The sequence below is a fragment of the Marasmius oreades genome, chromosome 3 (assembly GCF_018924745.1).
Source record: "Marasmius oreades isolate 03SP1 chromosome 3, whole genome shotgun sequence".
Classification (NCBI taxonomy): Eukaryota; Fungi; Basidiomycota; class Agaricomycetes; order Agaricales; family Marasmiaceae; genus Marasmius; species Marasmius oreades.
The window spans coordinates 40,496-63,780 of record NC_057325.1 but is presented as its reverse complement, the minus strand read 5'-3'; the positions used below and the strand labels follow the sequence as shown (position 1 = coordinate 63,780).

The 23,285-nt window shown below is 45.9% G+C and overlaps 7 protein-coding genes across 8 annotated transcripts; 3 read left to right on the top strand and 4 right to left on the bottom strand.

Moving 5' to 3' along the window:
* Nucleotides 1-1,607: 1,607 nt before the first annotated feature.
* On the bottom strand, nucleotides 1,608-2,370 carry E1B28_005349 (uncharacterized protein; the record flags this gene model as incomplete). Its single annotated transcript, XM_043149904.1, has 3 exons — nucleotides 1,608-1,844; nucleotides 1,901-2,130; nucleotides 2,196-2,370. 3 exons carry the CDS (start codon nucleotides 2,368-2,370, stop codon nucleotides 1,608-1,610), a joined length of 642 nt encoding a protein of 213 aa, XP_043010988.1.
* Nucleotides 2,371-4,865: 2,495 nt separating this feature from the next.
* On the top strand, nucleotides 4,866-6,430 carry E1B28_005348 (uncharacterized protein; the record flags this gene model as incomplete). The annotated part of the gene is made up of 6 exons (XM_043149903.1): nucleotides 4,866-5,385; nucleotides 5,471-5,680; nucleotides 5,729-5,923; nucleotides 5,974-6,119; nucleotides 6,177-6,274; nucleotides 6,334-6,430. The coding sequence occupies 6 exons, from the start codon at nucleotides 4,866-4,868 to the stop codon at nucleotides 6,428-6,430; spliced, it is 1,266 nt and encodes a 421-aa protein (XP_043010987.1).
* Nucleotides 6,431-6,670: 240 nt separating this feature from the next.
* Nucleotides 6,671-8,862, bottom strand: E1B28_005347 (uncharacterized protein; the record flags this gene model as incomplete). Its single annotated transcript, XM_043149902.1, has 12 exons — nucleotides 6,671-6,842; nucleotides 6,914-7,050; nucleotides 7,111-7,217; nucleotides 7,279-7,453; nucleotides 7,507-7,623; nucleotides 7,693-7,822; nucleotides 7,878-7,954; nucleotides 8,010-8,113; nucleotides 8,184-8,343; nucleotides 8,400-8,528; nucleotides 8,598-8,711; nucleotides 8,770-8,862. The coding sequence occupies 12 exons, from the start codon at nucleotides 8,860-8,862 to the stop codon at nucleotides 6,671-6,673; spliced, it is 1,515 nt and encodes a 504-aa protein (XP_043010986.1).
* A 569-nt stretch (nucleotides 8,863-9,431) lies between these two features.
* Nucleotides 9,432-10,744, bottom strand: E1B28_005346 (uncharacterized protein). The gene is made up of 3 exons (XM_043149901.1): nucleotides 10,618-10,744; nucleotides 10,221-10,559; nucleotides 9,432-10,164 (listed from the first exon to the last, which is right to left on the bottom strand). Exons 2-3 carry the CDS (start codon nucleotides 10,295-10,297, stop codon nucleotides 9,498-9,500), a joined length of 744 nt encoding a protein of 247 aa, XP_043010985.1. The 5' UTR covers nucleotides 10,298-10,559; nucleotides 10,618-10,744; the 3' UTR covers nucleotides 9,432-9,497.
* Nucleotides 10,745-10,890: 146 nt separating this feature from the next.
* On the top strand, nucleotides 10,891-12,480 carry E1B28_005345 (uncharacterized protein). 2 transcript variants are annotated; one of them, XM_043149900.1, is made up of 3 exons: nucleotides 10,891-10,967; nucleotides 11,024-11,355; nucleotides 11,465-12,480. In XM_043149900.1, exons 2-3 carry the CDS (start codon nucleotides 11,122-11,124, stop codon nucleotides 12,371-12,373), a joined length of 1,143 nt encoding a protein of 380 aa, XP_043010984.1. In that variant the 5' UTR covers nucleotides 10,891-10,967; nucleotides 11,024-11,121; the 3' UTR covers nucleotides 12,374-12,480. The 2 variants fall into 2 exon arrangements, with proteins under 2 accessions (XP_043010984.1, XP_043010983.1); XM_043149899.1 differs by having other exon boundaries at nucleotides 11,014-11,355.
* Nucleotides 12,481-13,823: 1,343 nt separating this feature from the next.
* Nucleotides 13,824-14,990, top strand: E1B28_005344 (uncharacterized protein). The gene is made up of 4 exons (XM_043149898.1): nucleotides 13,824-14,187; nucleotides 14,253-14,482; nucleotides 14,543-14,785; nucleotides 14,843-14,990. The coding sequence occupies exons 1-3, from the start codon at nucleotides 14,013-14,015 to the stop codon at nucleotides 14,777-14,779; spliced, it is 642 nt and encodes a 213-aa protein (XP_043010982.1). The 5' UTR covers nucleotides 13,824-14,012; the 3' UTR covers nucleotides 14,780-14,785; nucleotides 14,843-14,990.
* A 4,866-nt stretch (nucleotides 14,991-19,856) lies between these two features.
* On the bottom strand, nucleotides 19,857-21,947 carry E1B28_005343 (uncharacterized protein; the record flags this gene model as incomplete). The annotated part of the gene is made up of 7 exons (XM_043149897.1): nucleotides 19,857-20,448; nucleotides 20,521-20,575; nucleotides 20,632-21,163; nucleotides 21,215-21,367; nucleotides 21,423-21,542; nucleotides 21,601-21,805; nucleotides 21,863-21,947. 7 exons carry the CDS (start codon nucleotides 21,945-21,947, stop codon nucleotides 19,913-19,915), a joined length of 1,686 nt encoding a protein of 561 aa, XP_043010981.1. The 3' UTR covers nucleotides 19,857-19,912.
* Nucleotides 21,948-23,285: the final 1,338 nt, after the last annotated feature.

Genomic DNA, 23,285 nt, shown 5'->3' with positions numbered 1-23,285 from the left:
AATTTCATCTCCAGCACAGGCGACGAAACCTACGTACATCGCAACCTCGGTAACCAGAAGAAAGTCAAGTGTTCCTGGTACAGGTGGAATGTGGTACTGTGGAATGGATAACATGCGCAATTTTTGAAGCAAAGAGCGCCGCGTGCTTCATGGGAGAGAATTTGCCATGGTGTTGGAAACATTACAATGAGAAGTGATTGTAATCATCCTAATTGTTAGCCGACAACCGTCGACTGAAAGATTGAGAAATTTGTCCGTATGCGATGCGAAAAGAAGGAACCGGGGGAGGAAAAGCATCAAATCGAGAACAGGAGCATTAAACGTTAAACGTTGAACGTTGAACGTTTGAACGAAGACCGGGTGGCAGGGTGATTAGAAATAGAAGTTAAGCGTGGATTCACGGCTACATCAATGACGTAGATACTGGGAATTTTCGAATGATGGGGATGGTATTCTATAATCCACAATGAATGAACGGATGTCAACACAGTTCATTACTTGAAATTGGACAACAGACTCACCTCGAGAGCGATCCAAACTTCCTTCCGAACCCAATTCAAAACCGACGAGATTTTTGACAGAGATGCCAAGACCATTGAATCACGACCAGAGGGAATATATACATCCCTTGGGTCGAGACTATATTGTAAGTGAGGGTCAACCGAGGGTGATGGAGACAGGACAAGAGTATGTAGCTCCCATTTTCATGTCATTTTTGGTAAACAGTTTATCTTCGATGTCTAGAAGAATACGACGTGCTAGTCCAGCTGGGTTGGATGGATCATTGCATTTCGCCAGAACAACCCAAGGACTTACCATGCCATCATTCCATCCATCCTGTAGATTTTTTCCCTACTTCTAGCTTATGTCCTTTTTGAACGGCAGCTTGCGAAACAAAGAAACTCGGAACATGTTGCATGGCAACCTACCTGCGACCTCTCAACATTCCTCGGTTGGGTTCTTGACTACAATCCATTAGCGGCTTGGAGTTGTAACTTGTAAGTAGCAATTTATATGTCGAATCCCCAAGTGATCCGAAAAACAAAAGGGGACACGACCAAAGAGGAGGTTGTGATGAAAGTTTTAGTTATAGACAGCAGAAATTAAAATGTAAGACAATAACTTCACCATTCTAGCCCTCGTGGTTCTGAATCCAACCTCGTTAATTGTCGGAAGTCTTGACATGAGCTGAAAGTTGGGCGAGAGAAGGAACTATCCATGATATTGTCCCCCCTATTCGACAGCATGATTTTTCTGATGTTGTGAGGTCGAAGTTGAGTGGAAGCGCAAAGAACCGAGTTTATCCCATATTTGGTTAGCACCAGGTGGTCTTGGGCAGCCGGCGAAACCACTCAACCGGTCAAGCAAGTCATCCGTCATGCAAAAAAAAACGAAATTACTGAAATTTGTGCGTATAACTAGTCATCGCATACACAAAAAACGACCGTAGAATAAGAGACATAAAGGGTATTGGGAAAAGAAACCAAGTCCATCATTCATCTCTTGATTCTTCGTCTCCAGAGTATAGCGAACGACAATCACTCCTATTAGTGAAAACAGATAAGCAAAAGAACATACAAGAAAAAGGGGAAGTAACTTACAACACTTTAGAGGAGGTAGATACCAATAGCAGCGAAGATATCGTGGCAGCCGAGGAGGTCGACAACAACCTTGATCTCGATGATCAAAGGAAGGAGGCAGGCCAGGATGCCAGCGAGGAGACCGAGGACAATCTTGAGCAATGCGCAGACCAGGACAAGGACTTCGACGAGGAGCCCGAAGATAACTTTCTTGTCGACTTCAGCGACAACTTTAATCACGAGATGAAGCGCGCCGCAGATGACCTATTCAACGGTAGTGAACTTACAAATAAGCAGTCGAAAGCAAGGAGTGAACATACGATCAGGAGCTTGGCAAGGAGGCCAGCAATGTCAACAGAGACCAAAACCTTTGCTCCAAGCGAAAGGATAACGGCAAGAACACCGGTAGGAGTGTCACCATCTTGTCCGTAGACACCGTGGTTTGTGATGATCGAAGTGCACTCGTCAATGGCGAGTTGGATATCGACCTTGACCTTGACAACGACAGGAGCAACGTTATCGTAGGTGCAATTGTCCTTCGTGATATAATCTTTCGTGAAAAAAGGCAAATGGTCAGAAAGAATAGTAGGTAGACAAAGAAATAGAAGAGCATACGGAAGGGGTCAAGATCAACCTTGACCTTGGCAACCAAGTCAACAAGGACATCAGGGACAGTGCGGTCTCCGCCTCGAACAGCAACGGCAGAGTCATCAGGGTAACCGTTGGTGAGGGGAGCAGCCAAAGAGAGAGCGGCAGCGGCGAGGGTGGCGAAGAAAGTGAAGGAACGCATTTTCAGATTTGGTTATGAAAAGAGGGTGGGGTTGTAAAGAGTGGGAGTGAGGTCGTTCGGTGAAGACGAAGAGACGATGAAAGACTGGGAATCTCAGGGAGATGAGAAATTTGTGGAGTAAGATGCAAGGCATTTATACGCGCTCGTGGAGCACGTGTGGGAAATGCCGTGAAGGAGTCGTTTCATTCAAGCGGTCCTGTCAAACTATGTCGGGCTTCTTGATGAATACATATACTGGAGCGATCCTGCAAGATGCTTCTGTCATATATATGATCTCGTAATCCAAACGCCGTTGGATTCGCGCTTCAAATTTTTGCCGGGTCCGCGAGTAGAAAGCGTCAATCGAACCTGCAAATTGCAATCCAAGTCCTCCCAACTTTCCTTCGAAAGACTTGTAGAGCCATATACATCATCCCTCCGAAAGGTGGTACCAGAAACTAAAAACTTCACTCAACAGCAATCGCGAATCACGATGATCTGAACACGTACAACTCGGCGTTGTTTTTTTCAAATTGACACCACGAAAAAAAAATTTACGAGTTCCGAGTTCGCCGTAGCGACAACGCCAATACAATCCCGCTCGCGAGACATGTCACCGCGGCCACTGCCAAGCTCCCCAATAATTCTTCCCTATGCCTATAATGTGTATGAACATGTATCGCCGGTCAGATATAGAACACGCATACTCACCCACGATTTACTTGAATGAACATTAAACATGAATGCCCAGAAGCATAACGTTCCCTGGCTTTTTTTTCTTCTTTCCGCTGATTATGTACATAGCTAAATCTCTAATAATAACCACAATAACAATAGGTAAGTAGGGACACGGAGTAGCCAGATGAAATGACATACATTCAATGATTCATCATTCGATCTCCTAACGGTACACACACTGTACACACGCGCTGATTTACGACACAGAATCAATCATCTCCGAGTTACATCCCAGGGTCGATAGATTTTGATTTTGACGCGCGTAAAAAACACGTTTGGAGACGACATTTTTGGGCGCCGGCGGTATCGGGCTGTATGTATGCAAAGCAGGGTTTTCTGAACGAGTTGGGAGTAGAGTAACTTCAATAGATCCAAAACCGCCACACGCGTAGCGTTAACCTTTCAAATATCCATTTGCCGTTTCACATGCAGATTTGCCAAGAATCCTTTCAAACGTCGGGTTAACCCTAACTGCCATCAATACGAAGGAGAAGTAAAGAACCGGTGGAACGCACCACGATGGTTTCCGAGAGGGTCCCTGCCGATAACCCTTCCAAATCGCTTTTCCTTTCCGTTTTTCTTCACCAAAGCCTAAGCCACCGAGACCGTACGAGGTTTACGGAAGCGGCATGGAGATAGATTATTGTCCTTAGCTTTATCTTTGCAGAAGCGGACGAGTTTTCTAAGCGTTGATGGAAGCATGGAAGTGGAGGGGATGAATGTTCTGTAGATGTCATCCCATGTATGGAATGACATGCCAAACGATGGCGACATCCGAGTGGCCAGAATCGTACGATTGGACAAAGCGAGTTTGATTATTATGAGAAAGAGACAAAAGGATGAGAATTCACATACATACATAGAGCCAGTGCAGGAGGCTATTGCACGGACGATCGTGGAAGAGACGCAGCAAGGAAGGTGCAAACAAACTTGTCACACGTGATACCTCCTTTTCTGGTTCCGGTTCCACTTTGGTTCCGCTCTTCCTCCGTGCGGTGCCATTCAGACGAAATTTAACGTCCCGTCTTCACTTTGCTGTAGCCAATCTATCTGAATTATACGGTGCGGGTTTGGTATCCCGGGCATGGTGCATGAGGCCTGAGGGTTATCACCCTCTGACCGTATTATTTATAGTTGAGTATGCGACCTGCAACTCGTTCATTGAATGAGATTAGTGAGGCTGGAACACGGGATACTTCTTCTCCTTCTGCAAGACTGTTCTTGACGGATATTACAATTTGCGGATCCGTAAACAACACCCGGTTAGTATTCTCAACTTCTATCTTATCCCATAGAAGCGAGATATTATACATCAATTCTTCATGTCCTTATATTAATAATACAGTCAACTCGAACCTTCTACGGTGTTCGTATCCCGTGTACTAGATGAACCATACGCGACTTATTCTTATGCGCGTACGCCACAACTCGATCAGTTTCTCCATAACCCACACACCCAAGATACAGAAGACTGCTTGGTGGTCATAACAAGTCAGACTCGGAGATTCAGCTCACATCGATCGACGGGCTGATAGATACATAGTACGTACTGCGTATATCGGCTGAGATTGAAAGATAAAATGATTCTTGTCCAAGATGTGTAATTATTCACAGAGTGGATCTTCTCGTATTGTCGGCGACTCAGTGGCAAGTACCAACTATAGTTCAACTATAGTCTCGTTAACTGACAAAGAACTTGTGGAGAACACGCGGGGTAACATCCTTCTAAGAGTATTTATGACTCGCTGTCCTCACTAATTACACCCCCCTAAGAAAGGATGCTTAATATTCCCTCCCTACTTTTAACCTTCCTCTTCGGAGGAGCTCTCAGAGCTCCAGTCCAACAACCTGGGTTTGACGAATTATCCATTCGAACAATCCAGTTCCCTTCGTACCACATCGAAAACCTTCCTTTCGCCGTTATCGAAGGGCTCCAAATCTCACCCGCACTCCCTCGACCACTCTCCTCCGACTCCCTCAACGCCGCACGGGCCGCCTTTGCCAATATCACTTCCCTAACCGGAACGAGTATCTCTGATGAAGCTATCGAAGAACTCCAAGGGCGGTACGAGAGGCGACTTTGGGGGGCTGGATATAAGGATATCACAGGCTTCGATGCCCACGCGAGGCCCTTGGGCAAGCTTTCTGCTGCCCCGGACTACCCTACCCCGGATGCTTCAAAACATCCCGAGTTAAAACCGATGTTGGCCAAAGTCAATGCCTCCGAGATGAAGGAATATGTATCGCACTTGTCGACGGCGTATGCTACGCGGTACTACCTCAATGCGAATGCTAGTGGTGAGGCAAACATTTTTAAACCGTGTTTATTTTTAGATGAGTCTCTGAGTTTTCCTTTTTGGCGGGGTTATTTTAATTTTATTAGCCCCGGCGTTTTGGATTCAATCCCAATTTGTTTCTTGGCTTGGAATTGAGCAGGTCAAGTTGGCAAACAACTCGGATTTTGATCAGCCGAATGTGATTGGGAGGATTGAGGCCAAGTCTGGGGATGTGAACGCTCCTATTATTATCTTTGGTGGTCATTTGGATTCGACGAGTCAAACACCGTACGTGAAAGCTCCTGGTGCTGATGACGGTGAGAGTTGATTGGAATATAAAGTGTTACATATTGACCCTTGTCTAGATGCCTCGGGTGTCGCAGTCATGATGACTATCATGCGGATTCTGAAGGATAGCAACTTCCAGGCCGAGACTTACGCCATTGAAGGCCACGCCTATGCTGGTGAAGAAGGGGGTTTACTTGGCTCTCAAACGCTTGCAAGGTCGTACAAGGACGCTGGGAAAGAGATTCGTGGAATGCTTCAATTTGAAATGGTTGGTGAGTAAAAACGGTGATGGGTCCAAAGTTCGTTCTGATTGCGAGATTAGGTTGGCAACCCGACACCCCCACCAACTTGGGCAAGTCCAGTACTATTTCCGTTCTTTCTGATCCCGATATTACGATGAGCACCCACATGAGAAAAGTTGTCGCTGCTTATGTTCCTACTGCTGAGAACAGGAACCCCGAGTGCGGTGTATGTATCTAACGCATTTATTATCTGTCCAAGAAGCTCAGCCACCTTTTATTACAGCGCAGCTGTAGTGATCATTACTCGTTCCACGACGAAGGATACCCTGTCGTCTGTATCGCCTCTTATGGTCCCAATGACAGCAATTTGAACCCTGGCTAGTACGACATTTCTCTTGTTTTATCGGGGAAACTGGTTGACTTTTCCCGGTTGTTTTCAGTCATACGACGAATGACACTGTCGACAAGCTCAACTTTGAAAGATCTGCCGACTTCGTTAAGGCGGGACTGGCATGGGTCGTTGAAGTCGCGGCTTGAAGCTCCTACGCAGTTGAAATAAATGTATGATACGGAATAGTTATGCTTTCAATTGTTCATATTGATAAATAAACGGAGAAATGGCTTATAGCATGTAAGTAGGTAAAATAATTGAAAACGGAATACAGTTTGGAGGTTTGGAGTTGTACAATACGTCACAAAAACAGAAAGAGGGTGGAATGCCTACGCCTATCGACTACTATACACGTACTTCATTATTCCAACAGGAGAAATTGGAGGTCACGCCCGACGCCTCTTCCTAAACGAAAACTTGGCATTATTATCCTGAAACCCAACAAATGCAAACCACTTCATCTTTGCTCCTCCTTCAGTCTCCCCCTTGATATCATAATTCAACAAAATATGGGAAAGGATAAGCTTTAGTTCTGTAACTGCAAAGAACCTTCCGGGACTGGAGGTATCAAAGCACCGTGAGTACCATATTGGGAGGCCGAGTAATGAGAAGCAAGGAAATTGACGTACCACGCATGATGCCCATTCCCGAAGAGGAAGAAATCCGGAGTAGAAGTGACCATCTGATGCTTCGTACTTTCGTCCTCTCTCTCTCTCATCTCTGCAAACCTGAATCCGTTGAATACCTTTGCATTAGGGAATACCGACTGTGTGCATAAATAAGTTTATTTTAGATCTAGACTGAAACGGGAAAAGCCACGACGTACTTCATCGTGTTGAACAGCCAAAACCGGAACGCCAAGTGTCACTCCTGCAGGTATAACCGTCCCATCGAAGAGTGTAAAGTCCTTCAAGACTTTTCTCTCCACCGAAACTTAGAAAGCATCGTCAGTGCCCTGTTAGAACGTGGGACGGAACGCAGGGGAGAAACTTACAAGAAAAAGAGGGATTAATTCTCTGCACCTCTTTGATAAAACTGTCCAGCTTCTTCATCCTCCCCAAAGCCACCTTCGTCCATCCATGCTCTTCAATGACAGCTTCAATCTCTGCCCGGAGGTCAGGGATGTATTCGGGATATAATGTGAGGTAATTCAGGACGTTGCTCAACGTCTTGCAGGAAGTGTAAGGATGGTGTGGGAAAATAGAAGGGAAAAGTGACTCACGCCACCGGTCGTATGTATCCCAAAATTGACGCCTAACACTCTCATCACGAGGTTATCCACCTTCCTCCGATCTCCTGCTCCCGAAGCCGCGTCAAGTAACCACGACAGAAAATCATTCTATCTCACGAAATCAGCGTTCTCTTCGGTGATGAAAATCATGCTTGATATAGAAACGTCACAACGCACCGGTTTTCCAGGCCACTCAGTTGTCCCATACTCTTCCTCTTTCTGAACCCGTTCTTGAATGATCGGAAGCAAATGTTTCCTCGCCCGCTTAACACTTCTGTGAAGACCCGTGAAGATGTTGCCTATGATTCTGAAAAGAATAAACCGGTTTAGATCGTGGATTTAATACACACCGGATGGCGTACGGTTTGCAAAAATCAGGAAACAAAGCTATAAACTGCCCATAAAGTGGAATTTCAACGGCGAATTTGATAGTCGTGTCCTTTTGAAGAAAGCAATTAGTAATAGGGAATCTTTCCAACAGCGAAAGCACTCACGATAAACTCCTGATTCCTACAAACTGGCAACCCAACGAAAAACCGATTGTTTACTCTACTCAATATGATTTGCATCGTTGGGTTGAGGGATATCGTTACCCAATCTAAGCAGTCGTACGTGCTGCGTTAGAGGCCTCCCGAAAGTGCCTTTCCGAACGAAAACAAAACACATACCATCCTTCGGAGGCAACAACTCCTCAAAAGCAACCAACACCTCATCTCGGACTTCCGTTAACTGCGATGAGATATTCCTAGTCAACACGCCTCGGATGACAGGTAGCTCATACGGATCGTCATGAAGGGGTCTTCCCATCGTATAATCCATTTCCAGGGCCTGATTTTATGATAAGAATTAGAGAGACATCATGAGAAAGCGGACCCGAAGCGAACCTCGACGTTCGCCTCCCTAGGATCAAGTACATCATCCGGAGCCTTTCGAATATCTTCAATCTGTTTTTGACTCGTAACGACAACTTTCCATTTGGTTAACGTGTGTATTTTGAATATCCCCCCGCGATACTAAAAAAAGGGCCGTATATGATATGAGGAAAGCTTGAGAGTAAAACGCCGTCGAGACCCATAAAGCACCTTATCATACCCTTCTTGAAACATCTCCCGAGCGTTCACGAGGAACCGGTATGCGTGTAGTATAGAAGCGAACGGCCATAGGCCTCTGGTACCGATCGTTGGAATCGCATCCAGCTACTCCAATTTAAATTCGTCGTTGGTAGGAATAAACAAGGGATCAATGGCCACGTACCTTCCGGTTCAGCTCCCTATTGCGGATGTATCCAGATAAGAAATATAGGGATACACACCCGCAGAGGAAAACACTGAGAGGAATCGACAACATCAAAAGAAGGATGGAGTCCGGGAGAGGGAGGGGGGGTTCGCTACAAGTGAATAAGCCTTGGGGGGATCTACTAGAAATACCGGGCCATTCGTGAGAGGGTGAGTGACAATAATCTATCATTTACCGTATCATCTGACAGTCTCCAAGTGGATAAAGTTAAAGAAGACGACATCTCATATCAGAACTTTGGGAAGTTTTGCGGGATTCCAGTTGATTCATGAAACTGACTAGTGACTGACGGGGGAAAGTTTGTAGGCCAATTGGATACTGTGGAATACGGATGAAGTTGCCGCGTATAAGCTGCACTTAGCGACAATGCCAGGAGAATTGAATTAATGTTCCACAAGGGTCCTTCCCAAAAGGAAAGCATGCTTTCGAAGGCCAAAGCGGGTATAGACTTCCCGCCAAGCTCGTACGATATGTATAATTTTCACCGTTCCCAAAGGAGATCTTGCTTCTCGAGCGCTGAAGAGAGGATAGCCTCTCCTTGCTTGTTCTTCCAGAGAAAAACATATCAGAAAAACGATGGGTTCATTTCATCACGCGCAACCTTCAACTTCGATGTGTTCCCCCAGGTAGGAACCAACAAACTTAAAATTGATGGATCTTCGAAATATTGCGTATCCGATTATCTGTCAAACTTCCACCTTCGGATACCCCAAAACCTTCTCAACCAACCTCCCAATCCTTCCCTCATTCCACCCCACAACATCTCTCCACTCCTCACTCTCCTCTCCGAACATGACCTTAATCGCGACCACCATCGACGCCACCACAAAATCGGCAAAAACCGGGCGATCCCCACCCATAACAAACACAGAATTCCCACTGTGTACATACGCAGCAGCCAACTCACCAAACGTCTTCCTCCCACTCTCCCAAACCGCCCTCTCTTCCTCCTCACTAATCTTCGGAGGCTTAAGCACCTCCCCGTAAACCTTCCTCCTCGACTCAATCAGCTCCTCTGAACACCACTCCTCATACTTTGGCATCAAAACAGGCATCAAACACATCATCTTCCTCTGTACAACGTCCGTAAACACCAACTGAAGCGTTCCCGTCCCCTTTGGTACAACCGCCGGCGTGTCAGGGTACGTTTTGTCGAGGTACTCCGCGATTAAGAACGAATCAGATATAGATTTTCCGGTTCTGGTGTCGTGAATGAACGGGACTGTGTATTTGGGTGAACCGTCGGGTTTAGTGGTCGTTGGGGGAGCGTTGAGAGATTTGGCGGTGGGTTCTATGGAGTCAAAGTGGAGGGTTGTGATTTTGAAGGGTAGGGATTTGTAGTTGAGGGTGAAACTGTTGCAATTGGGTCATTAGTGACTACTATATATAGGGGGGAGGAAGGTACGTACATGACCTTTCGAACGTGAGGAGATCCACCCATAGATTCGGGGAAAGATGAAGGACCCATATCGTACAAAGTGATCATGGTTTCAAGGTCGCGGGAAGGCTAAAGCTAACGGGAAGTTGTTGCTTTAACCAAGTTGTTTCCAAGGGGTTAAATAGTGGAAAGGATATCCCGACTTGGTCGCGTTTCCACGACAGGAGGTAGGAATTAGCGACTGACTCGGGAAATAGATGCTGATAAAAGGGTTTACCTAGGGGATATGACTGCTAGAAGTTGACGCGCGCTCGTAGCATGGCACTGTACCAGTGATTGGGAGTTGTTCTAGTGATAAAAGTGTTGTTATCTATAGTAAGTGTAACGAAATAATGAACCAGCAATGAGATAACTTCAAATCAACCTACAGTTAGAGAACCAAACCATTCGCTGAAGGATATCACCTTTGGCCATCATGCATCACTCGCCGGACAGGTGGCGTTTGGAAACGGACGACAAAATTCAAGGAGCAATGAGATGAGCGCAGGAAGTAGACTGACGCGTCCAATGCGCTTATCTCACTGCCACTATCTTATCCTCCGATTTGAGTCTCGTGCCTCGGCTCAAATCTAGGAATGCGGTTCCGAATATGGCTTACGCGGTCACATGTTTGCCATGTCATGTTATGTGACTCACCAGCACGCGTACCCTTTGCCTCCTTTCCATCATGAGCCACGATAACGTCCTTCTTAAAGGGATCATAGTCTCCCAAAAGCAAGTAAGTCTTAACTTCGCTCTGTTTATCCCTCACCTTGACTGTTCAGACAATCGAAGCTCTTGAGCGGGAATCCAACCAGCTACGCGCTGCTCTTCGTGTCTTTACCGAGAAAGAGGAACAGCCCTTAGGCGAGACCCCTGAAGCTCTTGGGGAAATGGACCTTGAGAAGCTCGTGGAATCTTTTTCAGCGTCTGAGAGTGACCTGTGCTCGAGGACTGCCTCTGAAACTATCGACGATGCTGAAGAAAGCGGACAGGAAGAGGAGAGAGAAGAGCTTTTGCCGATCTGGGACGGCGAAGAACGGATATATCGGTGTGTCGTATGTGGCTGGGAAATCATCGAACGGGAATGTCAGAAGCCTGAGTGTGGTGAGAAATATTCGGATTACGTGCGTAAACCTTTTCTCTTTTCTCTTTTTTTTCCGGCGTTTTTTGTTGTTCGTCTTGTTTTCATTCGCTCAATGACAGTTGCTAACGCGACCAACATCCTTTTTATAGGTTTGCCAAGAATCTCCGGATGGTATACCACTCGATGAGAGCGACCGGACCTTCCATCTCTGCGACGACTCCTACCTCTTACCCTCCATCCGCAGCATCACCCCGCTTCTCGATATCGACCCCGCTCGTCTTCACCCCGAGACTGTAGCGTACGGATTTGAAGGTCGCTTATACGAGTACGAAGCTCTACTCACTCGTGGAGCCACTCGCCTCATGTGCGAAACTTTCAACCTCTCGTACTCGGATGAAACAGGGATCGTACTCGAAATGAAAGACCCTGATCTCGACGATCTGTTTCAGGAATGGGCTGGAGATCGTATCGTATCGAGCGAGTGCGAGTCGTGGAAGATCTTTCTTGGGAGAGAGATCCATTTGGCGGATGATGACGTTGACGGATCTGAATATGTGAATGACTTTTTGGAAGACGCCCTTTTGTTCGACAGGGATTCTAGTGTTCAATGGAAGACGACAGAGGTTCGGACGGGAGCTTGGGAAACGAAGGGTGATTTAAGCGAGGGACGAGATGATTGTGAGAATGTTCAGAACGATGGGACCTCTGCGCAAGTCGGTAGTGATAATGAAGCTGATTGTGATGGCGATGAAAGAGAGTATGATACGGACGAAAACGGGACTGATGAAGAGAAACCTCTCACGTCGACGAAAGAGGTGGCTAGGAATGAGTACGAGTCGGATGGAATCGAGGATGAATGTGTTACGGGCGAGTCCAGAGTTGAATATGGAGTGGAGTCTGACCGAGATGAAGATTCTTTTTGGGGTTCTGACGATGGCAGGTACAAGTACGACAGTGCGAATGAAGGAGATGTAACCGAGGAGTACGAGACTGATCCTCCTGACACTGAGGAAGAGTCTGAAGAGGAGAATCACCGGGAGGAGTGCGAAGAGCAGTAACGAGAAGAAGTACAATCAGGCGATATCTCTTCTTGAGGGCTTCATGTGTTCCATTAAAAATCACGCGCGGGCCCTTCAATACACAAAGTACCAGTCGTACTTGGCGCTGAAGCATGAGATCTGAGACCTAGGCCTGAGGCTTGATTCAAGAAATCAGAGAGAAACACCTTATTCCTACTCGACAATGCGGTGTGCACGCGAGCAAATAAGAAGTCGATTTCTCAGGATCAATCACACTCGTACTACACAATGCAACCCCAACGTACACCGCATTTAATCATTCGAAAACTTTGAAGTTTATGAGTAACGCCCTACGTTTCAGTCCTCATCAATGCGTTCAAGCAGGAACTCGCATGCTTGAACACTCGGAGAAAGGGATTCAATCTGTTGAGTGAGTTAGAAACATCGGAACGAACAAGGCTAGGGAACAGACATGGAGACGCTCCTCAACTGAGGAACTCTCCACTGTGTATACGAGTTGAGTGGCATTCATGGTCCACCAAACAGTCGATGAGTGACGGAGAGACGCCGACTGACGAAAAGGGAAGAAAAAGAAAGGCTACCGAAATGATGTTGTGTTCTGTTCGGTTGGAGGCATGGATCCCTCGAGGTCCTATTGGAAGCGCCGACGCATCTGTCATCTGGATGTATTCTTGCAAGTATCCGGCTCCGTTGTAAAAAATGAATGAACCAATTTATTAGCGGCTAACCGAATACTCTGTACACAATGGTGAACGGCGCCACCGTCTAACAGCCCTGTCACTGCACACTTTAAACTGTCTCATGGAACACGTACAGCGACGATCCAGGTGAACTCGGCGTATCCTACAGCTTTCAAGCCCAGATAAATTGTAGGGGCTCGGAAGGTAAGGTTCCCTTCAGGGACTCTTCTAAATAAGCCGACTGGTCCGTCAATTACGCTACAAGTAGTGGGGATGGAAATTTGCGTTCGCATTGATCCAGCTGACTTTATGAGTTCTCGAAAATGACACCGGTGGTGTTCCTACATCCACTTTCAGAGGTTCAACTTACCTATCTCTTCCCTTGGATCTTGGAGCAAGCTTAGGAATGGTGAATTTCATAACAGGAGACATACCCAAGACCAGACCCCCCAAGCCGTTCATGCCGACGTTTGATTGGGAGGGAGAATGTTGATATGCATATGCGGCATTCGACAAGCGAATAGAGCTCTATGTCGATCGGCGGGAGGAAAGCCTTTCGGCCGTCGAAGTGGCGTTTTCTCACACCCTACATGTCTCTTAGGATCCACCAAGCGAAACAAGAAAGATGAAGTTAGAAGGCAAAACAAACTCCGTATGATGTCCGGCGGCTGTCGGAGTTTAAACCGGAATACGCCGTTGCGACTGGCTCTTTTTACTCCCGCTTGATTCGCGCACACGGCAAATTTGAACTGCGAATCCAACGGCGTTTGGATTACGAGATCATATATGACAGAAGCACCTTGCAGGGTTTGACAGGATCGCTTGAAACGACTCCCGTATAAATAGCTCGCATTCTACCTCCAAAATTTCCTATCTCTTCCTGAGATTCCTAGTCTTTCATCTTCTCTTCGTCCTCACCGAACGACCTCACTCCCACTCTATACCAAACGACCCTCTTTTCATAACTAAATCTGAAAATGCGTTCCTTCACTTTCTTCGCCACCCTCGCCGCTGCAGCTCTCTCTTTGGCTGCTCCCCTCACCAACGGCTACCCTGATGACTCTGCCGTTGCTGTTCGAGGCGGAGACCGTACTGTCCCTGATGTCCTTGTTGACTTGGTTGCCAAGGTCAAGGTTGATCTTGATCCCTTCCGTATGCTCTTCTATTTCTTTGTCTACCCACTATTCTTTCTGACAATTTGCTTTTTTTCACGAAAGATTATATCACGAAGGACAACTGCACCTACGATAACGTTGCCCCTGTCGTTGTCAAGGTCAAGGTCGATATCCAACTCGCCATTGACGAGTGCACTTCGATCATCCACAACCACGGTGTCTACGGACAAGATGGCAACATTCCTACCGGTGTTCTTGCCGTCATCCTTTCGGTCGGAGCAAAGGTTTGGGTCTCGATCGACATCGCTGGGATCCTTGCGAAGCTCCTCCTAGTATGTTCACTCCTTGTCCTTTCGAATGCTTATGTGTAAATTCTAATCACTGTTGAATAGGTCATCTGCGGCGCGCTTCATCTCGTGATTAAAGTTGTCGCTGAAGTCGACAAGAAAGTCATCTTCGGGCTCCTCGTCGAAGTCCTTGTCCTGGTCTGTGCATTGCTCAAGATTGTCCTCGGTCTCCTCGCTGGCATCCTGGCCTGCCTCCTTCCTTTGATCATCGATATCAAGGTTGTTGTCGACCTCCTCGGCTGCCATGATATCTTCGCTGCTATTGGTATCTACCTCCTCTAAAGTGTTGTAAGTTACTTCCCCTTGTTCTTGCATGTTCTTTTGCTTATCTGTTTTGGCTAATAGGAATGATTGTCGTTCGCCATACTATGGAGACGAAGAATTAAGAGATGAATGATGGACTTGGTTTCTTTTCCCAATACCCATTACGTTGAACTTTATGTCTCTTATTCTACGGTCGTTTTTTGTGTATGCGGTGACCAGCTATACGAACAAATTTCAGTAATTTCTTTTATGCATGGATGGATGAACTTGCGTCACCGGCTGAATGTGTCCGTCTCCCGGAAGGCCACGTGGTACTGCCGACCAAACTCCACTCAACTTCCATTCACAACTTCAGAAAAATCAAATTGTCGAATAACTCCTTTGGCCCAACTTCCAAGCCCATTTCACGACTTCTGACAATTAACGAGGTTGGATTCAGAACCACGAGAGGTAGAATAGTAAGGTGTCACTATTGCATTTTCATTTCCGCTGTCTGTAGCTCCCTCTTCGATTGCCCCCCTTTGATTTGATCCATTCGAGATTTAACATATACTGTCATCGACCCTGAAGTCGGAAAAACGGGGAAGTCGGAAAAGTGTAATATAGTGAGTGCTAGGCTAGGTTTTTGAGCAGATACACTATCAAAAAAGAAGGAGCGGGGTCTTATATGCACGCCTGACAATTTTCATGACGGGGGATGGGTTCCTCACTGAGTTGTGGCAGTAGCACAATGAGGGGTCAGTTTTCCGACCAAAAATCGAAGCGTGAGAATATTTCCTAATCAGGAAATCGGCCACTGCAGCACAAGTACTCATCAACCTCTTGCCGTTCTTGGTATGTTACGACCACAATATACTTCTCCATCTCACAGACACCCAGGACTACACCTATAACCATCTTACAAGTCCGTGGAGTCAGGTTTATATAATACACTCAGTGTTTTTCCTGTCATTCTGACCCTAGATTGTAGTGACTACTTCAGGTTCAGCTGGACATGCCATGGGCAGGGCTCTCAGCACAGTTATATATACCTATCAGGCTACCAGAATCTATTATCCTTGGATCTTTATGATTTTTTTTGAGTCTACACAGCCCATACCTGCAAATATCCTAGATTTTTGTGTTTTACACCCAAAAATTGTTTCTAGAGGGGAGGAAACATTCCTGTCAGATCTTAGATGATCTTCATTTGCTCCCCTTAGGACCCAACAATGAATTGTAATAGATTTCGGTGCCACCAGTCCACTCTGAATGTACCTAAATGAGGAAAAACTACCAAATTAAGGTCGTCCTCCCACAAGGACAGCCTCTATCAATGCAGCTTGCAACAAGAGCATTTAAAATGAATTTATAGGTCCCAGGTGCTCAAACAAAACTCTTATATACGAGATATTGACGATTCTTGGATGATTCATCAATGTGTATGATCGTGTCACATGTAATCACGTTGCTGGCCCGCGATTTCCAACTTCGCCGTGGGGCCACATTTTCGACACCCCCTCATTAAAAAATTCATATCTCAACAGCATCACACCCTACCCACACGAAAATTGGCAGGCATATACCTCAAAAGGTATTCTATGCAACTGCATTGTATTTACAGGTTCTGGTATGTATTTTCTTAATTATATAAATATTTCTCCTTAGATTGCTGACTTCGGGGGCGATGACAGTAAATTGTAATTTCCACTTACAACACCAAGCCACTAACGGATTGTAGTCAGGAAACCGACCGAAGAGCATGAATGAGAATGTTGAGAGGCCACAGGTAGGGTTGCCATGCGCATCCTGTTCCGAGTTTCTTTGGTTCTTACTAGATTTCCCCCGAGCAGGCTGCTGTTCAAAAGGAGATGAGCTAGAAGTAGGGGGAAAAATCTACGAGATTTGGATGGAAGGATGATGCAGTGCTTGGTAAGTAGTCCTGGGGTTGTTTGGCAATATGGAATGATGCAACCCACTTGGACCTATTTTCTAGAGAAACTGTCCACCACAAATGGCATGAAAACGGCACTACATGCTCTCGTCCTGTCTCCATCACCCTCTGCAGTTCACTGTCACTGGCAGATATACAACACATCGTCACCTCGAGGATATATATCGGGCTGTTCTTTCTGGTCACGATTCAGTCTTGGAATACCTGTCAGGAATCCTATCAGTCTCTGAAATTCAGTCTTGGGTTTAGAAGGAAATTTGGATTGCTCTCGAGGTGAGTCGGTTCTCTGATTCCAAGTATGGACTGTGTTGACATCCATTCATTCATTGTTGATTACAGAATGATCCAGAACTGCATCCATGCACTGATGTTTCATGCATTTTGTTTAAACCAAAGATGTCGCGACGTCTCTCTCAAATCAAAGTTTAAACTTTTTTTGAGTGACTCTTGAGAACCCACTGCAAAAAAAATATTGTTATTAGCTTTGAAGCCTGTAGGTTGTAGTAGTGTCTTATGTCTCAATCTCAATCATGCTCTCAAAAATTCAACTCAATCTCAATCTCAATCTCAAAATCTCTAAAACTCAATTCAATCTCAACCTGACATGAAAGGTTGAGAATATGAAGATGGTTAGATATTTAAAGTTCAAATAATTGAGAGTAATGTGGGAGAATTTTTACAGGTACGTGATATGGCGTGCATGCAGGTGTAACACAATCAAAACAGCCAACATTATATCAGGAGGGTGAACTGCCTATGCGTATGCCAGGCCTCAAGCCCTGACACTGAGGATAGCATACGCCTAAAACAACCCAACACCCACATAGAGCGTGCTCCGAGGGGTACCAACCCCTGGTACTCTGACCTACTATGAGATCGTACTCCAGACTAATGCTGGTGAACCATCCTACGGGCCTATCGGCAATAGAGGATGACAAGAGCTGGCGACCAAGGAGAATGAATAATGATGATGTCCAGTATCATGAATATCCATGAACCGTGTGGTGAACCGTACGATGAACCGTACTCCTATAACGACAGTAGACCTTTGGCGATGAGAGCGTCCTACGATGAGGACCGTATCCTCACGAGCCGGTACTCCAATGACAACGAGAGCATATGATAGATGGTACCCAATGTACACCAGTGTAGTGTACCATATACCTGTAACCTAATCCATGTGTACCCCATCCTGTACTCTAACACAAGAGAAGGGACTCTGGGGCGAGTCCGGACTCCAATTAGACAGTAAGTCCCTTGGCAAGGGCGACCTGGACGAGGTAGAGCAACAGAGTGAATGGGGCAGAGGCAAAAGGTGAAGATAGGAAAGGATAAAGGATTAGGACAGAGAGGTGATGAAAGGACAAAGGAGATCAAATTCTAGGGAACTACCTACTACTAAGTACTCCTTATATACCTATCTAATAGAAAGGGTTGTACTCCTATACTGATGACTCCTTCTCCTAAGATTAGGAGTACTCTCCTATGAATCGACCCTCTCACATGATATTTCCCTTGATCGCACGCCGAGTCCAATATAGGTGGAAAAGTCGACGGTAGGTGCTACCCCTGGTTCAGTTCATGACATATAGTCTATACTACTTTCAATTATTTGAACTTTAAATATCTAACCACCTTCATATTCTCAACCTTTCATGTCAGGTTGAGATTGAATTGAGTTTTAGAGATATTGAGATTTTGAATTGAATTTTTGGAGATTGAGATTTGAGTTGAATTTTGAGATTGAGATTGAGATTGAGTTGAATTTTTGAGAGCATGATTGAGATTGAGACATAAGACATTACTACAACCTACAGGCTTCAAAGCTAATAACAATATTTTTTTTTTGCAGTGGCTTCTTAAGAGGTTGCTCAAAAAAAGTTTAAACTTTGATTTGAGAGAGATGTCGCGATGTCTTCAGTTTAAACAAAATGCATGAATTTACTGCCATGCACGTTGTTCAAACATTCCCAATATCCATGTTGTTTCTGTGGCCATGAAAAAACAAGAAACACAATATTCCACGCTTATTAACCTCTTTTTCTAATCATCCTTCCATCTGGGCTCTCTTCGTTCAAAGTTCAAGCTCCTGTTATTGACTTGATTCTCTTCCTGCCTCAGGTTTCTTCCTTTTGCTTTGCGCAAGGTGTACGATGCGACTGTCCAATCTTTCAATCTTTCAGTTGACAGTTATTAGCAAACACTTGGCATGATTATGCATTTTATAATGTCTCCAACACCTCACTACATCAGCATTTTGGCACTTTGATTGCCGCGGGTTTTCTTGGGTTGTGCAACCCAAGAAAACCCGGAACAACCGACAACCACGCCATCAGCAACCCCAGTCCGTTTATTCGCAATCGATTGATGGACCTGTCTGACCACCCAAATCTCTACCATTAAACTTTACCACTCACCATAAGACCATTCTAGATTATAGTAATTCTTTTCATTCATCCTTTTGGCAGAATTTAAACTCATGTATAAATAAAATTATTGATTAATGTACAATTTATATATGTGGATTGTGAGGTTGTGTGGAATTGTCGGGTGGTGCGGTTGTGTGACCATCCAAAAACCCGCCAAAACCCACCAAAACCCGGGGCAGCCGCGCCATCAAAGTGCCCAAATGCTGATGTATCCATTGTCATCGACTGACCAGGTCCACGTCACTTCAAGGCAGTTCAACCACAGCTAGGCAACTTACCGAAACCGCCTTTTTTTACCTCCGTGAAGTCCGCGGTGCTCTTTACTTCAAAAGTTATGCCTTTTATCCATTCGGCGCATGTGGTGGAGGTGACGTTTGGACGAGGGAACAAATATCGCTTGTGGTAGGTCCCGGTCATTCTCCAACTTTCAGGCGGTAGAAAATTCTTCTTATACTGTTCTAGTTCCCTCCATGCAAACTCGATACTTTTACTTTAACTGTGATCACCACGACTCGATCTGTCTCCGGCGTTATGACATGCTGTACAGTGTGCTTCCGAAAACGCAAGTGCCCGTACGCGTATTTTCGCAGCGGACCATGATAGACGCTCCAAAGTTAACTCGGCCAATATGCACCACAGTCATTCTATGCTTAATAGTTTACTAATACGTACCAAAATATAGCATAAATGAAAGGTATATATATTTCATTTAATGAACCTATTTGATCTCTTAGGATATTAAGAATGTTACATTACTCGTAAACTAGTAGCTTGAACTAATCAAAGAATTTATAGCCTCGCAAGTTGCAAAGTGGCCGTACCACCCCCACCTATTACCGGAAGACCATCAACAAACTCGCGCCACGAATCCTCCTTACAGATTTTCGCATAAACATATGGCTCTACTCCCGTTTTCTTCAACATGTCGTCGAGTTTGGGAAGCAGTTCCTCGATCGCGTACATCTCGTCTTCGAATAATTTTGCTCGAGAGAATCTGCCACTTTCGATATACCATCCTATATCCCGTTGAATGCAGCTGATGGTGAAGAGCCTAAGAATTTTCTTGTCTATATTTGGATCTAAGAGAGCAGCTTCGTAAGCCATTCGAACGCCGATAGCTTCAATAAGTGAGTTTGCTCGTGGGAGGATGGTCGCGTTGGCTCTTTGGCTCCGGTGATCCGATGAGTCGTTTTTGGTATTGGAGATGGAGATAAGTTGTGTTTGGAGTTCGGAGAAGAGGGCGGATTCGTGTGAGGCTAGGTGGTGGTTGGGATCGTCGGGGGACGAGAGTGTGTAACGACCTAGTAACAGTTCGAATGCTAGGCCTAAAAATCATCATATCGGAGTCAGTGGTTATGTTGGAACGGCGGATTAATAGAAGGGGGGGGGGGACTAACGTATACTGAGAACAAGCGAATCTCCTTCTGCGATGATGGCGCCTCTGACCGACATCTGGGTAAAAACATTAGCCTCCACCTTTGTTGGATTCGAGAATCCTACGTCCTCACCTCTCCCGGAATGAGTTGGTTATAAGCAAAAGTGCCTTGTGCACCACATCGTTCTCCAAGATCTGAGAGGGATTCTTTACAAAGATTCACAGTCGTCACTTTGAATATCGTCGCGTATGCGTTTCGTATTTGAAGATGATCTAGATCGTCCTTATTTTTCGACGCGCTGTCGAAACCTCCCGTGGTACGAAGGCTTTTGTAGAATGATGCAAGGACGAAGGACCGAGCTAATGCATGAAGGATGGGACGATGCTGTGTTCGGAACGTGAAGATTGGAACTCGGGGTACGCCTACCATACGCCGTTTGCTGTATGTGGCGACGATGTAGGCGGCGGTTTGAAGCGTGGAGATGACACCGCATGTTAGGGTCGCTGAACCGATACTGACTCGCCATATTTCGGAGAGAAATTGGACACGTGGGTGGAGATCCGAGTGTAATGGGCCAAGGAGAGAATGGTTTGGAAGGTTGACGTGGTTGAAGTGGGTCAAGGCGTGGCCAAGGGGTGTTACTCCGCATCGGTCAGGAAGAGGCCTGTTACGTTAATTGAGCAATGGTATAGTAAGACCTGAATCGACTCCTTACTTGGCGGTGATTCCAGGACACATTGATACGCCGTCATTGAGGGGAACGATGAATGCACGTATACCCAGATCTTTCCCTTCCAGACTGATAAGTCGAGCCATTACTATTCCTAGTCGTGGAACGCCGACGTCAGGAAGGGTTGGGGGCATAAACCTGTCAAAGGATCAATCATTTGAAGAACTTCGGAAAGAGGTTTATCAAAACGAACTTGTCTGCGCCGCTGTGAGGAGTGTGCAAATCAAAGGAACCGTTTGGAAGTAGAGTGGCGGTGGTTTCGAGATTCCGTGCATCTAAGCCATGTGCGACCTCTGTCATCAAAAATTGAGCCCTACGAGCGAATGCAGTCAAGTTTGATGATAAAAAGCAGAGACGAGGACCCAACTCACGATATGTCGAAATTGACTATTTGTTTTGCAAGGGTGTCCAAGTGTCGTGACTGAGATTGCGCCGCAAAGAAGCTTACGACACCACCACATAGGTTGAGCTGAATCGTCAGGAGTGCCCATGCTGAGAAATCCCTGACGCAGACTGGATCCAGATGCAGATTCCAGAACTTCTCGCTGCAGTGAAGGACATCATAAGGAGTGATACCTGTAATGAGAGGAATGAGAACCAGCGGTAGTGTACGTGTACGACATGGAGTATTACCATGTTTGAGTGCGACCTGTCTAGCCCTGGCGTGTGCCTCGTCGAGTCTGTGTAAAGCTGGATGGTTGGCGGAAGTGACGCTCATGTTGTGATATCAAGACTCGACACGAGGAAAACAAGGAAATTGATGGCGGATCGGAATGAAGAGCAATGGTTTGACACTCACCTTTTATGTCGATTGTCCACGCGTGACAGGCACACGGGTGTTCAGAAAATTTAACTCCCGGTGACTTCTACTCGGCTGGAGATGACTAGAAATTGAAGTGTAGATGCCATCCGAAAACGGCTTAGTGAGGGCAAGGCACATGAAACCTGAGGCGTTGAGGTCTGCGCTATCAGTACGGGAGTTATAATTTACGGGTAGATGCGGTGATCGCTGAGTCGAAGATTCACAATTGGTCAAGACGATCATCACCGTGGAACGTTCATGTACTCTTACGGAAGGGAACCTATGGGCGATCTGCTACCGTCGGCCTTTGATGCCGACGTTTGAAAGGACAATGTTAAGGTGGTGTCCACAGCCGTGAATACGAGCATAGCCACAGTCTACTGTCGGAGTTAAAACCGGAATACGCCGCTGTGGACCATTTCAGTGTTCGGGATCGTCTCATCCTCGGCTCTTGCTCGGCCCCTTGAACATCGCCAGTTTTACGCGAGTACTTTATAGATCTATGATGCAGGGTTGATAGCACGCCGCACCATCAGTGTAACCAGTCAATTCGTATCTCTGTTCATCTACATATCAAAGAGCGGAGGGAACCCCACCACGGCTGAACGATTCATGTTACTCATGGCCTGAAAGTGCGTATGTTCAAACTGTACGGTCTTGCAGCTGCAGAGTATTAAAAGGAAAGATACATTTGACCCCCCATGCGTACCAGTGGAACTCGCTTCCCTTACCGTCCTCGTGATCGACCCTGCGTTCTTCAAGTTCCTTCAGGAAGTATGTCGATCTCTGTCCGAAATGATGGGATATATTGTAGGTTCGGGACCTAGTGAATTCAGAATAGTAAGATACGCCACAGAAACATGTCAATGTCAATTCCCGACCGAGTTGGCAGTATGTAAGTTACGTCAATATATCGATTGGAACAGAATCATATTTACATATTTAATCACCTTCCACAAGTACGGGAGCTGACTTTCTCCCGTACTTGCTTCGGTTCCAAAGCCTCTCCCACACCAAGACTTGGTCCTCAGTGTACATACCGTCAATGAAGGATCAGATCGTGGTTTAATGTTCTGTGTATCTCGTTTTTGTTGTGTCTTGGCCTTTCTGCTCTCGGCACGGCCATTTCCGTCTCATACCAACCAGTCTACATCCGAGTCCAGAGCTCCCAGTGCCTCCTCTAACGCATGGCAGAGTGAATAGTTCCTCAAACCACCTTCATCCCTTCGTTGAGATCAAAACACGGTCAAGAAA

Excerpts from the sequence above, each read along its gene's own strand:
- E1B28_005345 (XM_043149899.1), top strand. The coding sequence starts at position 10,917 with ATGAGCCACGATAACGTCCTTCTTAAAGGGATCATAGTCTCCCAAAAG. Across the intron at positions 10,968-11,013 it reads TCATAGTCTCCCAAAAGCAA|ACAATCGAAGCTCTTGAGCG; the intron begins GTAAGTCTTAAC and ends TTGACTGTTCAG. Across the intron at positions 11,356-11,464 it reads GTGAGAAATATTCGGATTAC|GTTTGCCAAGAATCTCCGGA; the intron begins GTGCGTAAACCT and ends TCCTTTTTATAG.
- E1B28_005346 (XM_043149901.1), bottom strand. The coding sequence starts at position 10,297 with ATGATCACTTTGTACGATATGGGTCCTTCATCTTTCCCCGAATCTATG. Across the intron at positions 10,165-10,220 it reads CCTCACGTTCGAAAGGTCAT|TTTCACCCTCAACTACAAAT; the intron begins GTACGTACCTTC and ends CAATTGCAACAG.
- E1B28_005344 (XM_043149898.1), top strand. The coding sequence starts at position 14,013 with ATGCGTTCCTTCACTTTCTTCGCCACCCTCGCCGCTGCAGCTCTCTCT. Across the intron at positions 14,188-14,252 it reads GGTTGATCTTGATCCCTTCC|ATTATATCACGAAGGACAAC; the intron begins GTATGCTCTTCT and ends TTTTCACGAAAG. Across the intron at positions 14,483-14,542 it reads TCCTTGCGAAGCTCCTCCTA|GTCATCTGCGGCGCGCTTCA; the intron begins GTATGTTCACTC and ends ACTGTTGAATAG.